This window comes from Labrus mixtus, chromosome 14 (assembly GCF_963584025.1).
Source record: "Labrus mixtus chromosome 14, fLabMix1.1, whole genome shotgun sequence".
Classification (NCBI taxonomy): Eukaryota; Metazoa; Chordata; class Actinopteri; order Labriformes; family Labridae; genus Labrus; species Labrus mixtus.
Window position 1 is genome coordinate 22819381 of NC_083625.1, and position 17880 is coordinate 22837260.

At 42.7% G+C, this 17880-nt stretch overlaps 2 protein-coding genes across 3 annotated transcripts in view; one reads left to right on the forward strand and one right to left on the reverse strand.

The window, feature by feature from the left end:
• The window catches only part of mtmr4 (myotubularin related protein 4), a 51371-nt gene extending 47508 nt beyond the window's left edge, over positions 1-3863 (reverse strand). The window contains exons 1-2 of one of the 2 annotated variants that reach the window (XM_061056208.1): positions 3775-3863; positions 459-559 (exon numbers count right to left, since the gene is read on the reverse strand). In XM_061056208.1, coding sequence (XP_060912191.1) covers positions 459-559; positions 3775-3796 — 123 coding nt within the window. In that variant the 5' untranslated portion in view covers positions 3797-3863. The remainder of the gene's footprint in view (positions 1-458; positions 560-3774) is intronic. The other variant, XM_061056209.1, reaches the window with a different exon arrangement.
• Positions 3864-9497: 5634 nt separating this feature from the next.
• hpda (4-hydroxyphenylpyruvate dioxygenase a) lies at positions 9498-17457 on the forward strand. The gene is made up of 14 exons (XM_061056229.1): positions 9498-9646; positions 9768-9794; positions 10068-10130; positions 11512-11616; positions 11721-11763; positions 11854-11936; positions 13104-13193; positions 13283-13389; positions 13680-13757; positions 14396-14558; positions 15828-15899; positions 16031-16153; positions 16247-16363; positions 17120-17457. The coding sequence occupies exons 1-14, from the start codon at positions 9644-9646 to the stop codon at positions 17231-17233; spliced, it is 1188 nt and encodes a 395-aa protein (XP_060912212.1). The 5' UTR covers positions 9498-9643; the 3' UTR covers positions 17234-17457.
• Positions 17458-17880: the final 423 nt, after the last annotated feature.

Here is a 17880-nt window from a genome sequence, read left to right on the forward strand (position 1 = left end):
AGTTTTTTTTGTTGTTTGCAAGCCAAAAATTTGTCGGCTTAAATTTCAATGAACTAAAACGTAAACAAACGTTTGGCCCAATACTGTAAGTGAAAATGTTGTGTCCACCTTGTATTGCTCCTGCATGTGATCAACAAGAGAAAAGTTTGATCAACATTATGAAGGATAAAAAAGGACCGTCATAGGAGACATTTTAGAAAATAATAAAAACCGTGCAGCTCTAAGCCACATGTGTGACTCGTTAAAAAAAAGTGACAAAAGTTTTTGTAGCATGTTGCAACACCCTGTTCTGTGTAGCAGCCTGTGGGAGGGTTGTGCCATTTCCTGTGTGAGAGCGAGTCCCAACTTGCCATCTTATCTACAGAATGCATGAAGGGAGCTCATAGGAGCATCCAGATAATCTACAGCAGCGTATGCAAACACATCAGATCCCCTCCCCTGTAATGTGATTGGCTCACCATGCTGCCTGCTGGTGTTGTAGACAGTCGGAAAGGGCGCTCCTCGTCAGATCCCTCCCTCTCCTCCAGTCTACTGGGCTCTACTGTGCCAGCAATGGTTCCTGCAAACACAAAAACACACTCTCTTCAGACATGGTGTGTGTGTTGTGTGTGCGTGTGTGTGTGGGTGGCTTTGGAGTGTGTGATTGCGTAAATGGAAGGATGCCAAAGACAAGCCTTCCTTGGTCTTAAGTGCAGCAGGAGGAGCAAAAGCTGACAATGAAATCCAAGTTTTCAAGAAGTCAAGTACATTTTTATTTTTTATTGAACCCTATGCTACCTCTGCAAAAATCCCCATGACCAATCACCTCTCAGAAGACGGTTCTTACACTCAGAGCGATGGGTTAAACTGGCTGCCTGGTTCGAGAAGAAGCAGCCTGTACTCTCAAAATGAGGTCAAGTCAGTGCAAACACGCTCCACACATGCAGCGCTGCAGACATGCATGCAGCCACATGCATGAAGTCGGCTCACCTAACCTGACCTGATGGGAGCAACTTGCAGGAAATGTATACTCAACATTCTCTGAGAGATTATCGGGAGCCAAACAAGATATCTTCAGGCCAAGTGTACAGCAGACGTGGACAAAGTTTACAACTTTTCTCCACACCCATATACACCCACGGGTGCTGCCAGTCAGCTGGATAAGATAAAGTTATAATAAATGGAAGAGGAGGTCTAAACAGTTAACGATATCTGAACGGTGTTGTGCATTCCTAAAGTGTCTCTACATATGAAAAAGCAAGTTTAAAAACAGTAAAACTCTTGAAAAGAGTCACTGCATGAAAAGTAACTTTGCACTGTGTTCTCTCTTCCTGTGAAGTCAGGACGCTCATTGAAAGTTTACTAAAAAGAGAATTTAAACAAACAGGAAGCCAGACTAAACACAGAGTGTTCCCTCTCCTGTGTTTAGGAACAGAAATATCTACTACACATCGATTACAAGGAAACAACTTGATTTAGGACTGAAGTGCTCACTGTCCCACTTTCCTACACTAGTTTTTTTTTTTGTTCCAGACACACCCCCTTTTGCACACGCTCCAAGATAAATAAATAAAGGAAAAGATACTACTGTCGACTCATAAAAAGTAACTCGACGTCTCTCACCTGAACAGAGTGCTGCAGAAGCTGCAAACTTTTCCCTTTCAACCTTTTAAAGTGAATTTAAAGTCAGTGTCTTGCTAAGTGGCTGCAGTCTCCGTCTCCCAAAACACTCTGGTTGTAATCCAGAGCATGACATACCTCCCTCCCTCGCTCACTCACTCCCTCGCCTTGTCTCTATTGCTTACTCGTTCTCCCGCCCACTCTCTCTGTGCCAGGCCACTCAAAGCGAAAGGAAGCATACTACGGGGCACGGGGCCGCTCTCTTTTTACCCACCTCAACTCGTGACTCATTTTAACAACAGGGAAGGCTTTCAGCTCTAATAGGTAATAAATACAGAAATCACCACATGTAGGCAACCGGTCATAATTGTTTTCAAAAAAGGTAAAATATCACACTCTGGGCATTGTGAGTCACCTCCTCGTGCAAAAAAAAAGAGCCTGACAATTGAACTACACACAAAGAACGAGAGCTGAAAAAGAAATGAGGCGTGAGCTAAAGTCTGATTGGAGTTGTTAAAACTGATTCAGCGTTATAACAACGGAGTAAAAGCGAAAAAGAAGACAAAACCTTCTTCCTGCGTCAATTACTTGGCCATTTGAATAATTAAGAACTTCAACGCACAAAATATCTCAATAAATTAAAAAAGGACTAAACTTATGTTTGTTGTTGTGTTCTTAAATTACCCTTAAAATATTTCCAACTTTTATCAAAGCCAGAGAAATCCTTCATTATACAGTTTTAACAAGACTGGTGTGGTCATGGACCCCGTCATGACAGACACGACTTTATAATTTATCGTTGCCGTGGAAACACTGGATGTTACGTCACAGACTGCGACATGAGCTGCTACTAAAAGCCGCCGCACTGTTGCTGTATGTGCTGCTGTGATAAAAAAATAAAAAAAAGTCATGCAAATTATTAGCTTGTCTGTAAACATATTCTCTTCTTCAGGTCGGTTTCGCCCGGTCATCTTGACTACAGTCAACTCAGACCGAGTCTGTTGTAATTCTGTACGCTGCTGCTCGACCCAGATTAGACAACTTTAAAGGACATTGAGTAGAGATGCACAGATCCATTTTGTTTCTGATCCGATTCTGATACACATGTACTGATACCGATATTTGTTTTTATAATAACTTAAATTGTAATGATTGATGTTGGTTGTTATTTGTAAGGTTACACAAAGCGTTAGTAAACCCAGCATTGCATTTCTTATTTAAAGGCAGAATATGCGATTTTTTGATCCAGCAGGTGTCGCCCTTGAGCACCAGCATGAAACCAAAACAACTTGCGGTGCATTGTTGTGTTAGCATGCTAATACTAGCGATCTTTATTATGCTCGTATCTTCACACTGCATGTAAATTTACCTGAAATGAGCGTGATCTAGAAATGCAGTTAAGCAGTGGGTACAGTATGTTATTATTTTTTTCTCTAGTCCCTCAATTAAACAACTATGAGCTGGCCGGCTGTCCCGGCGATGTAAACGAAGTGAAGATATGACTCGGAAAACTCGGAAAACATCACAGACAGTGGGACTCGGGTGTTAACTTTTGTAGACAGTCATGACTCAAAGAGTTATTTTCAGAGGATATACTTGATTTCTGTTATATTTAAGTGTGAAAAATCTACCTTTAAAGAGCAATAATTTAAATCTCGTCAGAACGTTGTCATGGAGACGATTTGTGGACCCTTCTTACACTTCAGTCTGAGAGGCTTCAGAGTGAGACTGAACGAGCTTAGAATGTTTGAAGTCGCCAATGATCTTTCTTGATCAGTGACGTGGATCAGCGCCGTCAGTCCGATATATACGATCTGTAAATTACGTCAATATCAAACTCGATATTAGATCGGACCGGTCCCATTTTAACATTGAGTTTGCTGACTTTTCTATTTTCTTTGTAGTTTTTTTGCAATCGTGCACCCCAAAGTTTTCTAACTGATTGAGTGTGCTCCTTTTTTGCTGTTAAGAATATCCATCCATTTTCCTCTGCTTATTTGAGGTCGGGTCACGGTGGCAGCAGGTGCTGTAAGTCAACCCAGACTTCCCTCTCCCCAGCAACACTTTCCAGCTCCTTCTGGGGGATTCCGAGGCGTTCCCAGGCTAGACGGGATATATAATCCCTGCCCCAGGGTCTCCTCCCAGCTGGGAATATATTTTAGCCAATTAGCTCACCTGTTGGAGCGCTGTAGGTCATGTGGAATCACAAATACCGTCCCTTCATGCACTCTTTCAAAGCTGCAGCCTCACTGTGATCAACCTGTCTCTGCATTGTTTAGAGAAAATCAGCTGACAGACTGGTCGTCGACCTTAACTCCACATGCTCATGAATCTGACATCAGTTTATCTGATATGATAAGAAAAAAAGTTATAAATAAGAGGCAGCAGCTTTGGTGTTATCTTATTTTTAATGAGATATATTTAACATAATCAAATGTCTTATCTTAAGAGTCCACACACTGTAAGGTGTGTCGTGTTTCTCTGAACACAAAGGGGAGGAGAGAAAAGCTGCTATTGATCGCAGGTTAGTACCACACCTTCTTCAGTATTTGGCCACGTGTTTATTCATGTTAGATCCTGTTCTGTTATTGTTACTGCTGCATACTGTACATGACTTTCATTCAGTGAACTAAAAATACATTTCTGAATATTTCAAGGCCTCGCTGTTTCAGTAAACTGCTGAACCGAACCTCCTCACAGCTGTCTGCTCAATGAAGGGTTAAAAAAACATCAGCATGCACAAAGTTTGCAAATCTGTCAAACAGCAGAATAAAGAAGAAGAAGAAGGAGCAACCATGGCGACCACTCGTAGACTGAGTCCATCCTGCTAACTGTGAGGGCAACAACGACCCTCGTCCTATACTTCCACATCTACCGTGCAGCTTAGAGGATGAAACCGGCCTGTGCTGCGCCGGATACAACGGTTTTTGAAGCAACAGGAGCCGTTTAGAATTACGACGTATAGCGGTCCACTTCCTTGTTTGAGCATGGTTGCGTTCTCATCTCCCACAGACACATGAATCGTGCTAGAGACCGACTCTTCAAGCGTACGCGGGCATGGTACCAGAGTACGGTACGTTTGTGTTCACACTGATCAAATGAGCCAGACTCTGAGGTCGAGAGTACTCGGATCCGGGCCCAAGTCACTAGTGTGAAACCACCCTAAAACTCAATGCTTTTTTTTTCCCTTTCTATTTTTAAAGATTAATTTTTGGGCTTTGTGTGCCTTTAATTGAGAGATAGGACAGTGGATAGATTCAGAAATCAGGGAGATAGAGTGGGGAATGACATGTGGGAAAGGAGCCACAGTTGGGATTCGAACCTGGGTCGCCCGCTTGGAGGAACAAGGTCGCCACCAGCGCCCCCTCAATGCTTTTTTTTACATATTATTAGGATCGGTGCAAAAATTATTCTCACGTTTAAGATGGAAGTCAAATGTTTTAAATTGTATTTACGATAGATCGATTGGTTTTCTGAGGAGGTGATGTAGTTTCGGGGGAAAACATTGAGAGAAATTAAAATCAGTTACTATAAGTATTTCAAACACTGGAGTGTTAAACGGTGCTGTCATCCGCTATGAGGTCTTCATGGTCCTGACCCGAGCGATATGCCGCTCTAAACCAACATCAATGACAATGTCACCGCCTGCGTCATCACTTCTCTCTGGGACACTTATGACATGAACGGGGGCAACGTGAACTGAAGTTAGTTTGCCAAAGAAGAAGTTGACCGTGGGATAAAAGGAGAAGAGGAAGACAGCGGGACAATGTGTGACCGCGGTGAAAAGAATTAAAGTAGATAAGAGGTGAAACTGAAGCCAATTGGGAGTGAAAAACACTTAAACCAGACATTGTGATGTTTCTTGATTACACTTATCGTGCGTTATCTTCTTATTCCCAATCTTAATCAGCTGAATGCTTTTATAGAGTCGATGTGAAGGGGTCAGGTCTGAGGCACGAGAGCCAAAGCCTTTGACAACACTCAGCTACACTTTTTGAGTGTGATGACATGGACTTGAGCATCCCCGTATACAAGTCTTGTCGTGGTTCTGACCATCTTCAGGATCTGTTGTTTACATGCACACAGAGAACACTGGCTATTCAGATCTTTGTATACATGATCAACACTCGTATCCTGGTTTATGAGGACTGCATCTTATTTGTTCAGACGCCTGTGATGTTTATTTTTTACAACACAAACTGCTGCAATTTTGAAATCGGACCAAAATAGGACTGCTAGCGTAGGCAGACTAAACTCGCTGCAGAAGTAGGACGCTCTCGTCGCAGCCACCATGTTTGTGTAAATGGTAAATGGTCTTGAGCTTGAATATTTCTTTACCAGTCTTTTGACTACTCAAAGCGCTTCTACGCCGCAGGTCACACCTACACATTCATACTGATGGCCAACGAAGCAGCAGGAGCAACATGGGGTTAAGTGTCTTGCCCAAGGACACATTGGACATGTGGCTGCAGGATCTGGGGATTGAACCTGCAAGCTTCCTGTAGAGAGACGACCGAATACCACGCGAACAATTCTTAAATTTCAGTTTAAAACATTAAATTTGAAAACATTACAAGTTTTTGCTACTTCCTGTTTGTATGTGAAGCCAGCGCAAAGTTCAAACATATTTATTTGGAATAATTCTAATAATTTTTTAATTAAGAAATGCAAAGATGGGTTTACTACAGCTTTATGTAGCCTTACACATAACACCAACATCAACAATATAAATTGTGATTTTCTGTATGTTATGAATCAGGAACTGAATAAAAGTGGATCGTAAGTATTTATCATTTGGCTTAAGCTGAACCAGTTTCTCTTCTTCATTTGTATATATAAAAATGTACAAAAAAATCCAGTACAGTTGGGGCTTTCCTCTTATCGAAACAGAAATATGGAGACATTTCCAGCATTACCGGTAAAATTATATATAACAGGTGACCCGTTTAGTTTGCCTCGTGACACAAAAACAACAGGTGTACACGTATGATAACCGGGACAAAGTTGAAACACCTGTAAGGTGAAAGTGAAAGTGGGCGACAGCCTCATTAAAGACTGTCTCTGTACAGGGAGGCGACTAGTTTAGTCAAACCGAAAGTGTGTGCGTGTGTGTGTATGTGGAGTGTTTGCAAAGGTTAGCATCATGCTAGCTGCCGGATAGCACCAGTGGTAGAAATTGTGTATAAATTCGCTAATTTGCCCCATAAAACGACGAAACAGTTTACGGTTCACATGTCAAACACGAGTTTAAAGCCCCGATAACATGTCACGACCAATACATTATCCCGAAGTTACTTAATTTTATAAAATAAATCGAGTTACTCACTCAGAAAGGATCAGCTGACACAACGGTGACTCAGTAGACTACACCACTTCCGCATTCTCGCGTGATGACAAAAGCGCTCGCCAATAGCAAAGCAGCAAGCTGAACATTCTAGACCAATGGGTCGAGAGGGGCTTAATCGGCCAATCAGAGTCTACAACAGTCAAACGAGTGGCTCTCACACACCCACAGCGGAGCCAATCAGGAGCCGGAGAACAAATTAAGCGCACCAATAGAAAATCACAGCGCGGCACAACTGAAGGCACACAAACAGAGAACGGTACGTGCGCACCGGCACTCAGAGCTGTAACAGTGGAAACCCGGGAGGGTTTAAAAACATGATAGAGAGTTTTTATTCCTTCTTTTAACTGAAATTAAGCGCTTTCATTAATTTAAAAACTTCTATAAAAACATTACAAACATGGGTTATGAAAATAAAAAAAGAGTACGGGCAGTGAGGTCACAGTTTAAAGATGGCAGCGGATGATTTTTCAGGTTAATGCTACTTGCTAGGCTAGATTTAAATAAATATCACCCATACTTCACAGTATTTATCACTGAATGTAAAACACTTTATTATGACCTTAAATCCAATTGTCAAGCTATACATACTATATACCTGATTGAATATTTATTTAAAGACGAATCATTTTGAGTGCCCTCTTTTATTATTGTTTGATTTATGGATTCACTTCCTCCTTTCAGACACTGTTGAACCATGCAACATAAATACATCTGTGCAGCTGTACGTAGGTCTCATTTTACTAGTAAAGAGTTCATTTGCAAAAACAGATAAAAGCCATTCTGAAACAGTGTCCTGAGAGTTTTGATTATAGAGCGGTTATGTGATCCAAAATCTGCTCTGGTGCAAAGACCCAGTACAGTCTACACACAGCTTCAGTCTGAGAGACATTACCTGAAAAACAAACAATGAATAAAAAAAGTTTTTGCAAATGAGCTCTTTAGGTGTTTTTTAAACTGTACATAGGTTTCTATTCTGAGATTATCTGTCTATCTATCTTGTCACATAACTTCTTGTGATCCAGGAGTTCTGCAGACCTCTTATTGTATAACCCTGGTCGTCTCTCTCTCCTGCAGCCAGAGGCGGATCACCACATGGGCAAAGTGGGCAAGTGTCCAGGGCCCAGCAAGTACTGGGGGGGGGGACTTGTCCTAAGATTTATTATTATACATACTTTATATTTTTTAAGTATTTTTGCTATTAAAATATTGGACTAAATATTTTTAGCCTTCTTGCTTTTCCTGGTTTTTCAGTATAAGAAAGGGACAGTTAATGAAAGATAGTGAGAAAGAGAGAGCAAGCTGCTAATTCTGCTAACTGGAACTACAAACTATTTTGGCCTACTGTGGCCTGCATTCATACTCCTGGTCTGCACATGACGTTTACATTACTGCAGCCGGGGCCTGACTCTATTTTTGTTGTTGGGGGCTTGTTTGAAACAGGCTTTCCTGACCTCATGTGCACTCAGATATCAGTCAACATGCACACAAGCGCCTCGCCTCACCCCTGTGTTTGCTGCCCTCCTCTCCTCTTACGTGTTTCTCTGCACAGCAACGCAAAAACATGACCTTCCAGTTATGTGTGTTGTGTTTTTATAAATCAGAGACGGTCAAAACATTTATTACTCTATGGGAAAAGTTTTGCACTGCAGTTCTCAGACTCTCAGACCTGCCTTGTTGTGATGTGGACACACCAAAACATCAATGAACAGGTCGTTAAATCATCATAAAAATCATTATGACCCCCTTCGTTTTTAATTAAATGTGTCACTTCTGATGGAATAGAGTTTTTCAAAATCAGTTCATTCACGCAGAAAGTTTTGGCTTCACTTACTGATCTTACTAGAAGTGATCGTTTGAGTCATTGGAGTTTAAATTAAGGCGATATTGCTCCCTCTAGTGGTGGCAAATAGAATCCAGAGATTGAGGCCAGAGGATGATGAAAACATAATAAAAATAAATCATACACTATTAATCCTGACATAAATCACAACTTCTCCCTCTGTTATTGTGAGACACACATAGGCCCAAAACAGGACCCACAGACAGACTTAGGGGGCTGCACGTGGGACTGGCGATCCGAGCAGTTGGGTGTTCAGTTCCTTGCTCAAGGGCACCTGGGCAATACACAGGCAGTGAAATGGCACCTCTCCCGCTTCCCCTATTTTCTGCAGTTTATGCCTTTTTTGTCCTGCATGCAATTTGCCTGAATGTGCGCACACTCGTCTTTTTTACCTCTCCAGCTTCTCCAATTCCAAACTTGGTCCGTACTGGGACTTGAACCGGCGACCCTCCAGATCCCAACACAAGTCCTTCTGCAGAATATGAATGTGTTGGACAAGATCATCTGAGTTGTTTTTTTTTTTTTTGTCTTTATACTGTTGCTTTGTTTTGTAGTTAACAGTGAGTGTACATCCGTGCCTCTTCCTGTTCCTTCACTCTGAGGTTAACGCGTCTCTGTTTCTATGAAGAGCGAGCACAGATTAGACACTGGACTCGGGCTGCAGATGACAAAACCTCAGGGTTGTTGCTGTTGAACTTTTTTTGAGCCGCAGAGGAAGAGGCGGAAAGGTGGGTGTAGATCCTAAAGGACCAATCACAGGTGGTCATCAGGTCAGTACTTATCTGCACACTGTCCCGCCGCTCTCTGATTTTTTAATCTTTGTCTTCTGTGAACTGTGGTCCTTCAACAATCACAGCATGGTGAGTTCTCTGTTTTCAGAGTTATGATGGGAAGGGGCTCTCTTTGTTGCACACTAGACTTTTTTTTTTTAAATAAGGGAGGGGATAAGTTTAATGATTCTTATTGTTTCTTTCTTTTTAGACGACCTACACAGATAAAGGAGAGAAGGTAAGATTCAAACTGACTCTGAAGATGGATGCTTTTGTTCTTTGTCTGAAGAAGTATCGGCCTGAAGAATCACAACCAAACTGCTGAATATGACAGGAATCATGTCTCAGATTTAAACATATTGAGGCAGATATCATCATTGCATGCTTCTTGTATGGCCTGTAAAGTTAGTGATGTGCTTCACACGTGTTGCAATGTTTAAACTGTCTCACCCTTTGTTTAATTTTTGACTCACTGTCACTGTTATTCTTGCTTGGCACTTGTCCCCTGCAGCCCGAGAGGGGGAAGTTTGTCAGGTTTCATCACATCACCTTCTGGGTCGGCAACGCCAAACAGGTCAGAAACCAAACACTGACACAAGACTAATAAACGTTGACCTCTCATTTCATGTTCTCTACAATATTCGCATCACATCTTTTCTTCTTCACGTTTATTCATATTCTGATGAAGATTAACACACAGGCCAGACGTTTTATTTTTTTTACAGCGACACCTGCAGGTACAGCATGCTAATGAGAAAATAGGTCCGAGTTTGTTTGTTGGTCATATTCACTTTAAGTATTTTTTATTATTCTGTAGCCTTCCTTTTTTTAAGATTTCTTTGTATGCCTTTATTGTAGAGATGAGAGAGAGAGAGACAGAGAGAGACAGAGAGAGACAGAGAGAGAGAAAGAGAGAGAGAGAGAGAGAGAGAGAGAGAGAGACAGAGAGAGAGAGAGACAGAGAGAGAGACAGAGAGAGAAAGAGAGAGAGAGAGAGAGAGAGAGAGTGGGGAACGACATGGGGGAAAGCAGCCACGGGTTTGATTTGAACTCAGGCCGCCCACTTAGAGGACTGATGGTGCATTCATGTGGTATTGGACACATCGTAAAAAAGGTTTTTCCGAGTTGTAAAATGCACATGAACACCTGCTCAAGTCGGAACAACAACTCGGAAACTCTGAAAAGAATTAAGGTGCCCGACTTCCGACTTGACGTCAGAATTGTCATCATGAGGGCCAAAATATGTTTTGTTAATGTTAATACACTTTTTATTAATTCACTTATTGCGCATCAACTTTTTGCTCAAATATAACTTTTAACAGTTACATTTCACTGATCTTCGTCCACACTGTTGTTTGCTGTTGTTACAACATTCAGACTTTCTGAACTGAAATCACGTGAACACACTGAAGTCAGAAGAACGACTTCCCAACTTGGACCATCTGAGCAGCACATGAATGCAGCATGAAGCCTCCTGTAGATTGGGTGTGCACACTAACCACTACAGGCCCTATTCTGTAGCCTTTGACACTTCCTGTCTGTGTAAAACCTTTTAAAGTTCATCTCTGAATAACAAACAAAGATACACATCAGTGGCTGCTTTATACCCAGTTAGCTTTCAGTGATTCTTTGAGCAGAAATATAAAACTTACTGTTTTTTTATCGTCATATATCAAAGTCAGCTGCAGGTCACAGGGTTTGAAAGTGTCTGAGACAAAATGAGGCATAGATTAAAAGAAAAAAATAAGGGTCTGAAACCAGCTATGCTAACAGTTATGTAATAATATCGAGCCGCTCCATGAACTCACTCAGGTCAGTTGACGCTCCTGGTCGAGCACACAGCCGGGGGTTGAGTAATGCACAGTCAATATGTTGTTGGCAGGAGGTCGGCTTGATTTAACTCTGCATGTTTCTAACTCTGTCAAAGTTCATCAGAGAGTGTGATCACTTTGCAGGCGGCTTCTTTCTACTGCGACAAGATGGGCTTCGAGCCGCTGGCCTATAAAGGTCTGGAGACGGGCAGCAGAGAGGTGGTGTCTCATGTCATCAGGCAGGATAAGGTGTGCACACAAACATGCTGGGATGATTAAATTATCACTCAAGGACTGATAATGAATCAATGAATAAAGACATAACCAACCCCCCCCTCCTCTCCTCCTCACAGATAATGTTTGTGTTTCAATCTCCGCTCAATCCGGGAAACGAAGGTGAATATTCATCCTCAGGAATCTCTGAGACTATAAGAGGTAGATTGATCGTGACACACTGTAATCGCGGCGTTTCTTTATCTCCGTCAGAGATGGGAGAACACCTGATGAAGCACGGAGACGGAGCCAAAGACATCGCCTTCCAAGTGGAGGACTGTGACTTCTTAATCAAGGTAACCACGATGATGATCAGTTGGGGGGCCCTCCAATCCCCATCATGACTGCCGGTGTCCCCACGCGTACTCCTCTTCCTCTTTATTGTTTCTCTCCTACAGACGGATAACTCCTCTTCTTTTTTCTTTGTTGACTTTCATGGTTTGGTTTTCACAGCCATCACACTTAGCAGGACAACGAGAGCGAGTGCTGTCAGATGGGGCCCCCTTAGGGAGGTTTCCATCTAAAAAGTGTTCCTGATTCTGTGTCATAGGAAGAAGTTAGATGAACACTGTAACAGCCGCTGCAATGACAGTCAAGACTCTACTTAAAAAAAAAACTGGCCAAGAAACATTTAGGCCCCTAAAAAGAAGACTTGAGAAATACTCAAATCTGTTCAGACTGATAAAATCAGAAGACAATTTACGAATTATAAATAGAAGACATCTTAGAAATGTGACAAACATTAAAGGGGACATATTATGAAAAATCCAGAGTAACCTGAGTGTCTACAGACCCACAACATGTGAAATAAACCCATCCAGTCCTTTGTTTGTGGTCTGCATAAGTCTTACAACACAGAGACAAATGTTCCATTTCAAATGTGCTCTCCTTGTGATGTCACAGTGGGATTCTGGTAAAAGAATCCCCTCCCCTCTCCTGGTACCTCCACCCATGGACTCCAACCCCAGCGTAGAACAAAACTTTTACACAGGTCCGCCATTTTTATTCTCTCTACAGAGGAGTGATGTCTACCGGGAAAACTCAGGGTGGGTTCATTACATTTAAAGAGACACACACACCAAAACGGAGCGTTCTGAGAGAGCTGGTTTCTACAGGGTCACAAACCTCCTCTGGTGCTTGATTCATGTTATATTTTGACCAAAGCACAGCACAGATGTTTCATTTAGACCACAGGGGACTGTTTGAAAAGAAGGAGAAGGGGGATAATATGTGCACATTTTTGGTAATGTTTCAAATAACTTAAAACCCCAAATCTGTAGAGCTTCAAACGTCCCGTGACTTTAAAACAGCTCAGACAGAGAGCAGTACAAAATCACAGGAGGAGGAGGAAGAGAAGATATTCTGCCGTCAACCACTGGAGGTCCTCCATGAGCTCTCCTCACACACACACACACACACACACACACACACACCTTTGTAATGCTCCTGAACTCCTCTGACAGACAGCGAGGGAGCGAGGAGCCGTGGTGGTGAAGGAGCCATGGGTGGAGAAGGACAGCCACGGGACGGTCAAGTATGCAGTGTTGCAAACGGTAAGAAACCAGGCCGACACATTTAAAGGCCTCACATAGAAACTATAAATTAATTCTAATGTTGTGTGCTTTTTTATTTTTGTCCGCAGTATGGAGACACGACACACACACTCATTGAGTACCTGGGTCCATACAAAGGCCTGTTCCTGCCCGGATACAGAGAGCCTCTGTTCAGAGACCCTCTGTTAGCTACACTGTGAGTCCCTTATAGCCAACAGCTTTAACTAAAAGACACTTGGTTGATTTTCTGGTCAAAACTGGCTGTCAAACAATTAACACTTTTAATTTGAATTATTTCATCTTTAAATATGAAACATTTCAGGCTTTTATTTTGAAATGTTGTACTGTCTGAGAGTTCTTTACTTGCTGTGTGCTTTTATTTTGAAATAAAGTAAGTTTCAGTTGGATAAGTACTTTTAATATATTAAGTTAAACTTTGTAGAAAGTATTAAACGCTGAAATGTTCTTTCCTTCTTTTCTTTGTAGTCCAGCTGGAGGTTTGAACTTCATCGATCACATAGTGGGAAACCAGCCAGATGATGAAATGGTGCCAATTTCAGACTGGTAAGACACCTGTCTGAGCGCACGTACACACATTATAGACACACACACACACACACACACACACACACACACACACACACACACACACACACACACGTACACACATGGACACACACAGAGCGGACACACACAGAGCAGACACACAGTCATACACACACAGAGTGGACACTCACACAGAGTGGACACACACACACACGTTCACACAGAGTGGACACACACACAGAGTGGACACACACACACGTTCACACAGAGTGGACACACACACAGAGGACACACTCATACACACACAGAGTGGACACACACACACACGTTCACACAGAGTGGACACACACACAGAGGACACACTCATACACACACAGAGTGGACACACACACACAGAGGACACACTCATACACACACAGAGTGGACACACACACACAGAGGACACACAGGGTAAAAGGTCAAGTAAACACTGTGTTGGCAGTCACTCAGTGAAATGTTACAAGCTGACATATTACTGCTTCTTTCTAATGTGTCAATAAAAGTCACACATAGAAGGAAGGAGGAGGTTTGATAAGAAGATTGATTTGTTCTTGTATCTTCATCATCGTCGTCATCATCATCATCATCTTCATCTCTTTGTGTGATGTGAATCCCAGGTACCAGAAGTGTCTGATGTTCCATCGGTTCTGGTCCATAGACGACAAACAGATCCACACACAGTACAGCTCCCTGAGGTCCATAGTGGTGACCAACTACGAAGAGACCATCAAGATGCCCATCAATGAACCCGCAAAAGGGAAGAAAAAGTCCCAGATCCAGGTCCAGTAACGCTTATCCTATCCCGACATACCTTCAGTATCACGTGTGAAATGTGGAGCTAATAGAACAAAACACATGTATGGATTCTCCCACATTCAAATCTGAGCAAGACAGTCAACACACACATCACTTATTCAGGTGCTGGGTACGGTGGTCTGTTGGGGTCAAAGGCTCGGCAACAGCTAAAACAGCATAGTTAGAAAAACGTGCGACGTGTCAAGCTGTGAAAGCGGGTGCAGAGGGACGTTAAAGACTGAACGTGCAGCGTTTTTGTATTTGAAGTTATTTTCTGAATATTTCTTTTTGGCTTGTTTCATTTCTGCAGAGCGTTGATGTTAAGGCAGTTGTTTTTCGCCCTTTTGCAGCTTGTGTCCTACCGGCCACCGTAGAGACCGAGTCATAAAAAAACACTGGATACGATGCACAAACACTTCAAACATTGTGATAAATGCATATAGCAAATGAATAAGTATATCTTTGGGTGTCATAGTGTCACGAGTCTTTGTGCATCAATCAATTAAGAGAGTGTCTGGTTATTACTTTGGATTTCCTGTTGAGGTGACAGAGATAGAGAGAGAGAAAGAGGGAGAGAGAGAGACAAAGAGAGAGAGAGAGAGAGAGAGAGTTTGTTAACAAGGCGGTGTTGTGAGAAACCAAAGAACCATGTTGACTGTCAAGGTTCAGTGATATTACCAGACTTTGCACAAATATGACTCTGCAAGCGTCTGCAGCTCGTTTGGTGTCAGATGGATTTATTGATTTCTTTGTATCAAACCTGAGACATAACTCGGGTTAGACGACTTTCTGTAGCCGGTGAAGCTGCTAAACATGAAACAACGATGACACCACTAACGATACAGGCTAACGTCATATCTCCATCTGTTCTGAATAATATCTGCAGGGATGGACACTCTTTCTGGCTCGCTCACTCTCTCTCTTTCTCTCTTCTTGGCTTCATCTGTCAGCATCATCTTCCTCTTAGCCTCAGCCGTCGTATCAATCAGTACAGAGACGGGCTAACTGGCTGCTTTGTAGCTGAAGGCTGCTGTGTGAACTAGCGCCGTAAAGACGTACGCACTTCTCACAAGAGAAAGGCGACCTCAGACAAACTAACAAAGAGCTATAAGTAGGCGAGCGGCGCGACATGAGAGACGCCATTCTGCCTGTTGAAAGTTATTGTGCTACTACATCGCCTTTGAAACGACTGTTCAAAGATGGAAAAGTTCCACCTTGTTGTTTTAAGGAACTGCTTTTTTCCTCCCTTCACAGGAATATGTGGACTATAACGGAGGACCAGGTGTTCAGCACATCGCCCTCAACACGTCAAACATCATTCAAGCCGTGAGTCTTCATGTGTTTGATTACTTGATCTACACACTTTTAACGGCCTTCACAGACCTAAAAGTGAAGGCAAGTTTAACATCCCGCCTCTTCTTCTTCTTCTTCTTCTTCCCTGCATTTATTGTAAAAAGATAGTGAACTTGCGAGCCCGAGGGATGGAGTTCCTCGCAGCGCCTGACGCGTACTACAAGAGCCTGCGGGAGAAACTCGAAACCGCCAAGATCACGGTGAAGGAGGACCTCGACCGTCTACAGGTGAGCAGAGGAGTCATTTCAGCGAGCAGGAAATCTTTTATAGCTGTGTTGCTCGTGCTCTTAACGTATAATCCGTCTGTGTTTCGCCGGCAGGAGCTGAAAATCTTAGTTGATTTTGACGACAAGGGCTACCTCCTTCAAATCTTCACCAAACCCGTGCAGGACAGACCCACGCTTTTCCTGGAGGTCATTCAGCGGAACAACCACTTTGTGAGTCCAAGAGAACAGACGCAGAAACTGCTGCCTTTATGTCTTTGTTGTCAGATTTACAGTCCTGTGTCCCTGCTTATTACCTTCAGTACCTTTAAAAAAAGACTTCCAAAAAAAGAATCCCTCTGCACACCTGTTTCCAGCTCCCACCCAGATCGAGCCGTGTATCAGCAGCCCTCTTGTAAAAGCTCAGTAAATCTATCACAGCAACACATCCAAAGGCTTCCCAGTGAGGGGGATCTCTGGTTAGGGTTCCCCCCTGTAGCACTTAATTTATCACGTTCCTCTTGTCAGGGCAGGCACATCTTGTCGCTCTCTCACATGTGGATTCAATGCATCAATCAAGTGAGAAACTCTGACTCTGAACCGCAGCAAAGCAGCTCTCAGAGCGACCACCAACACACGATCTTTTGATTACCTGTGAAAATATTTACATGATTGATCTGTGAGCCCCCCGGTCAGAATATTTATCTGTCGGGATCCCACATCAAAGACTTTAAGACCCTCAGCGTTATATGAGTGAAGATCCCCACAGCCATTACAAATGAGCCAGACGATGGCAGATCTTTGGGTAATTGGCCACCTGTGTCTAAGTGTGTGTGTGTGTGTGTGTGTGTGTGTGTGTGTGTGTGTGTGTGTGTGTGTGTGTGTGTGTGTGTGTGTGTGTGTGTGTGTGTGTGTGTGTGTGTGTGTGTGTGTGTGTGTGTGTGTGTGTGTGTGTGTGTGTGTGTGTGTGTGTGTTCGTCCTCCCTGCAGGGCTTTGGGGCGGGAAACTTCAAGTCTCTCTTTGAGGCCATTGAGAAGGACCAAGACGCCAGAGGCAACCTCACCGTGCTGACACCTGAAGGACAGGCCAAAGTGTTTGACTGATCCTCCTCCTCTGCTGCTGCTGCCAAAGCTCACTTAAACTATTTTATATTCTTATGTATATTCCAGAGGTTATCAACCACATCATCCCTCCACTACTGTAAAACAATAAACCACCTTCACAGAGGGATGAAGAGCTTCATGCGGTCTATGGAAAATGCTTTCAGATACGCTTCTGTTGTTTTCTTGCTGTGTGAAGAGAAATAAAGAAACCCTGCTTCATATGATGTAGCATTACATGGTCAAATTTAAAGGAATAGTTACCTGATTATTGACTTTCTCATACAGTTAGGTACTAAAGCCTCTCGTGTGTGAAGCAAAGTAAACATTGAGGATAAGATCATATGTCTCATCTACGTCTCAGAGACATGAAGGACTATTAAAGAGCTATTAAATTTAGATTTTTCTCTCATTGGTCTCAAAGATTCAGAGACATAAACATGTCTCACAGTGAGCTCTGAGTGAGATCTCTGAGGTGTCTATACTCCAAGATCTGAGCTCAAAGAAAACTAAAACAGTGAGCTCTCATACTTGTCTTAAATTTAAAGGGCCCATATTATCCAAAATCCTCTTCACCATGTTTCTCTAACTCTAATATGTGTCTCTAGTCCGTCTACAAACCCCCCAATGATGAGAAAAGTCCATCCTCT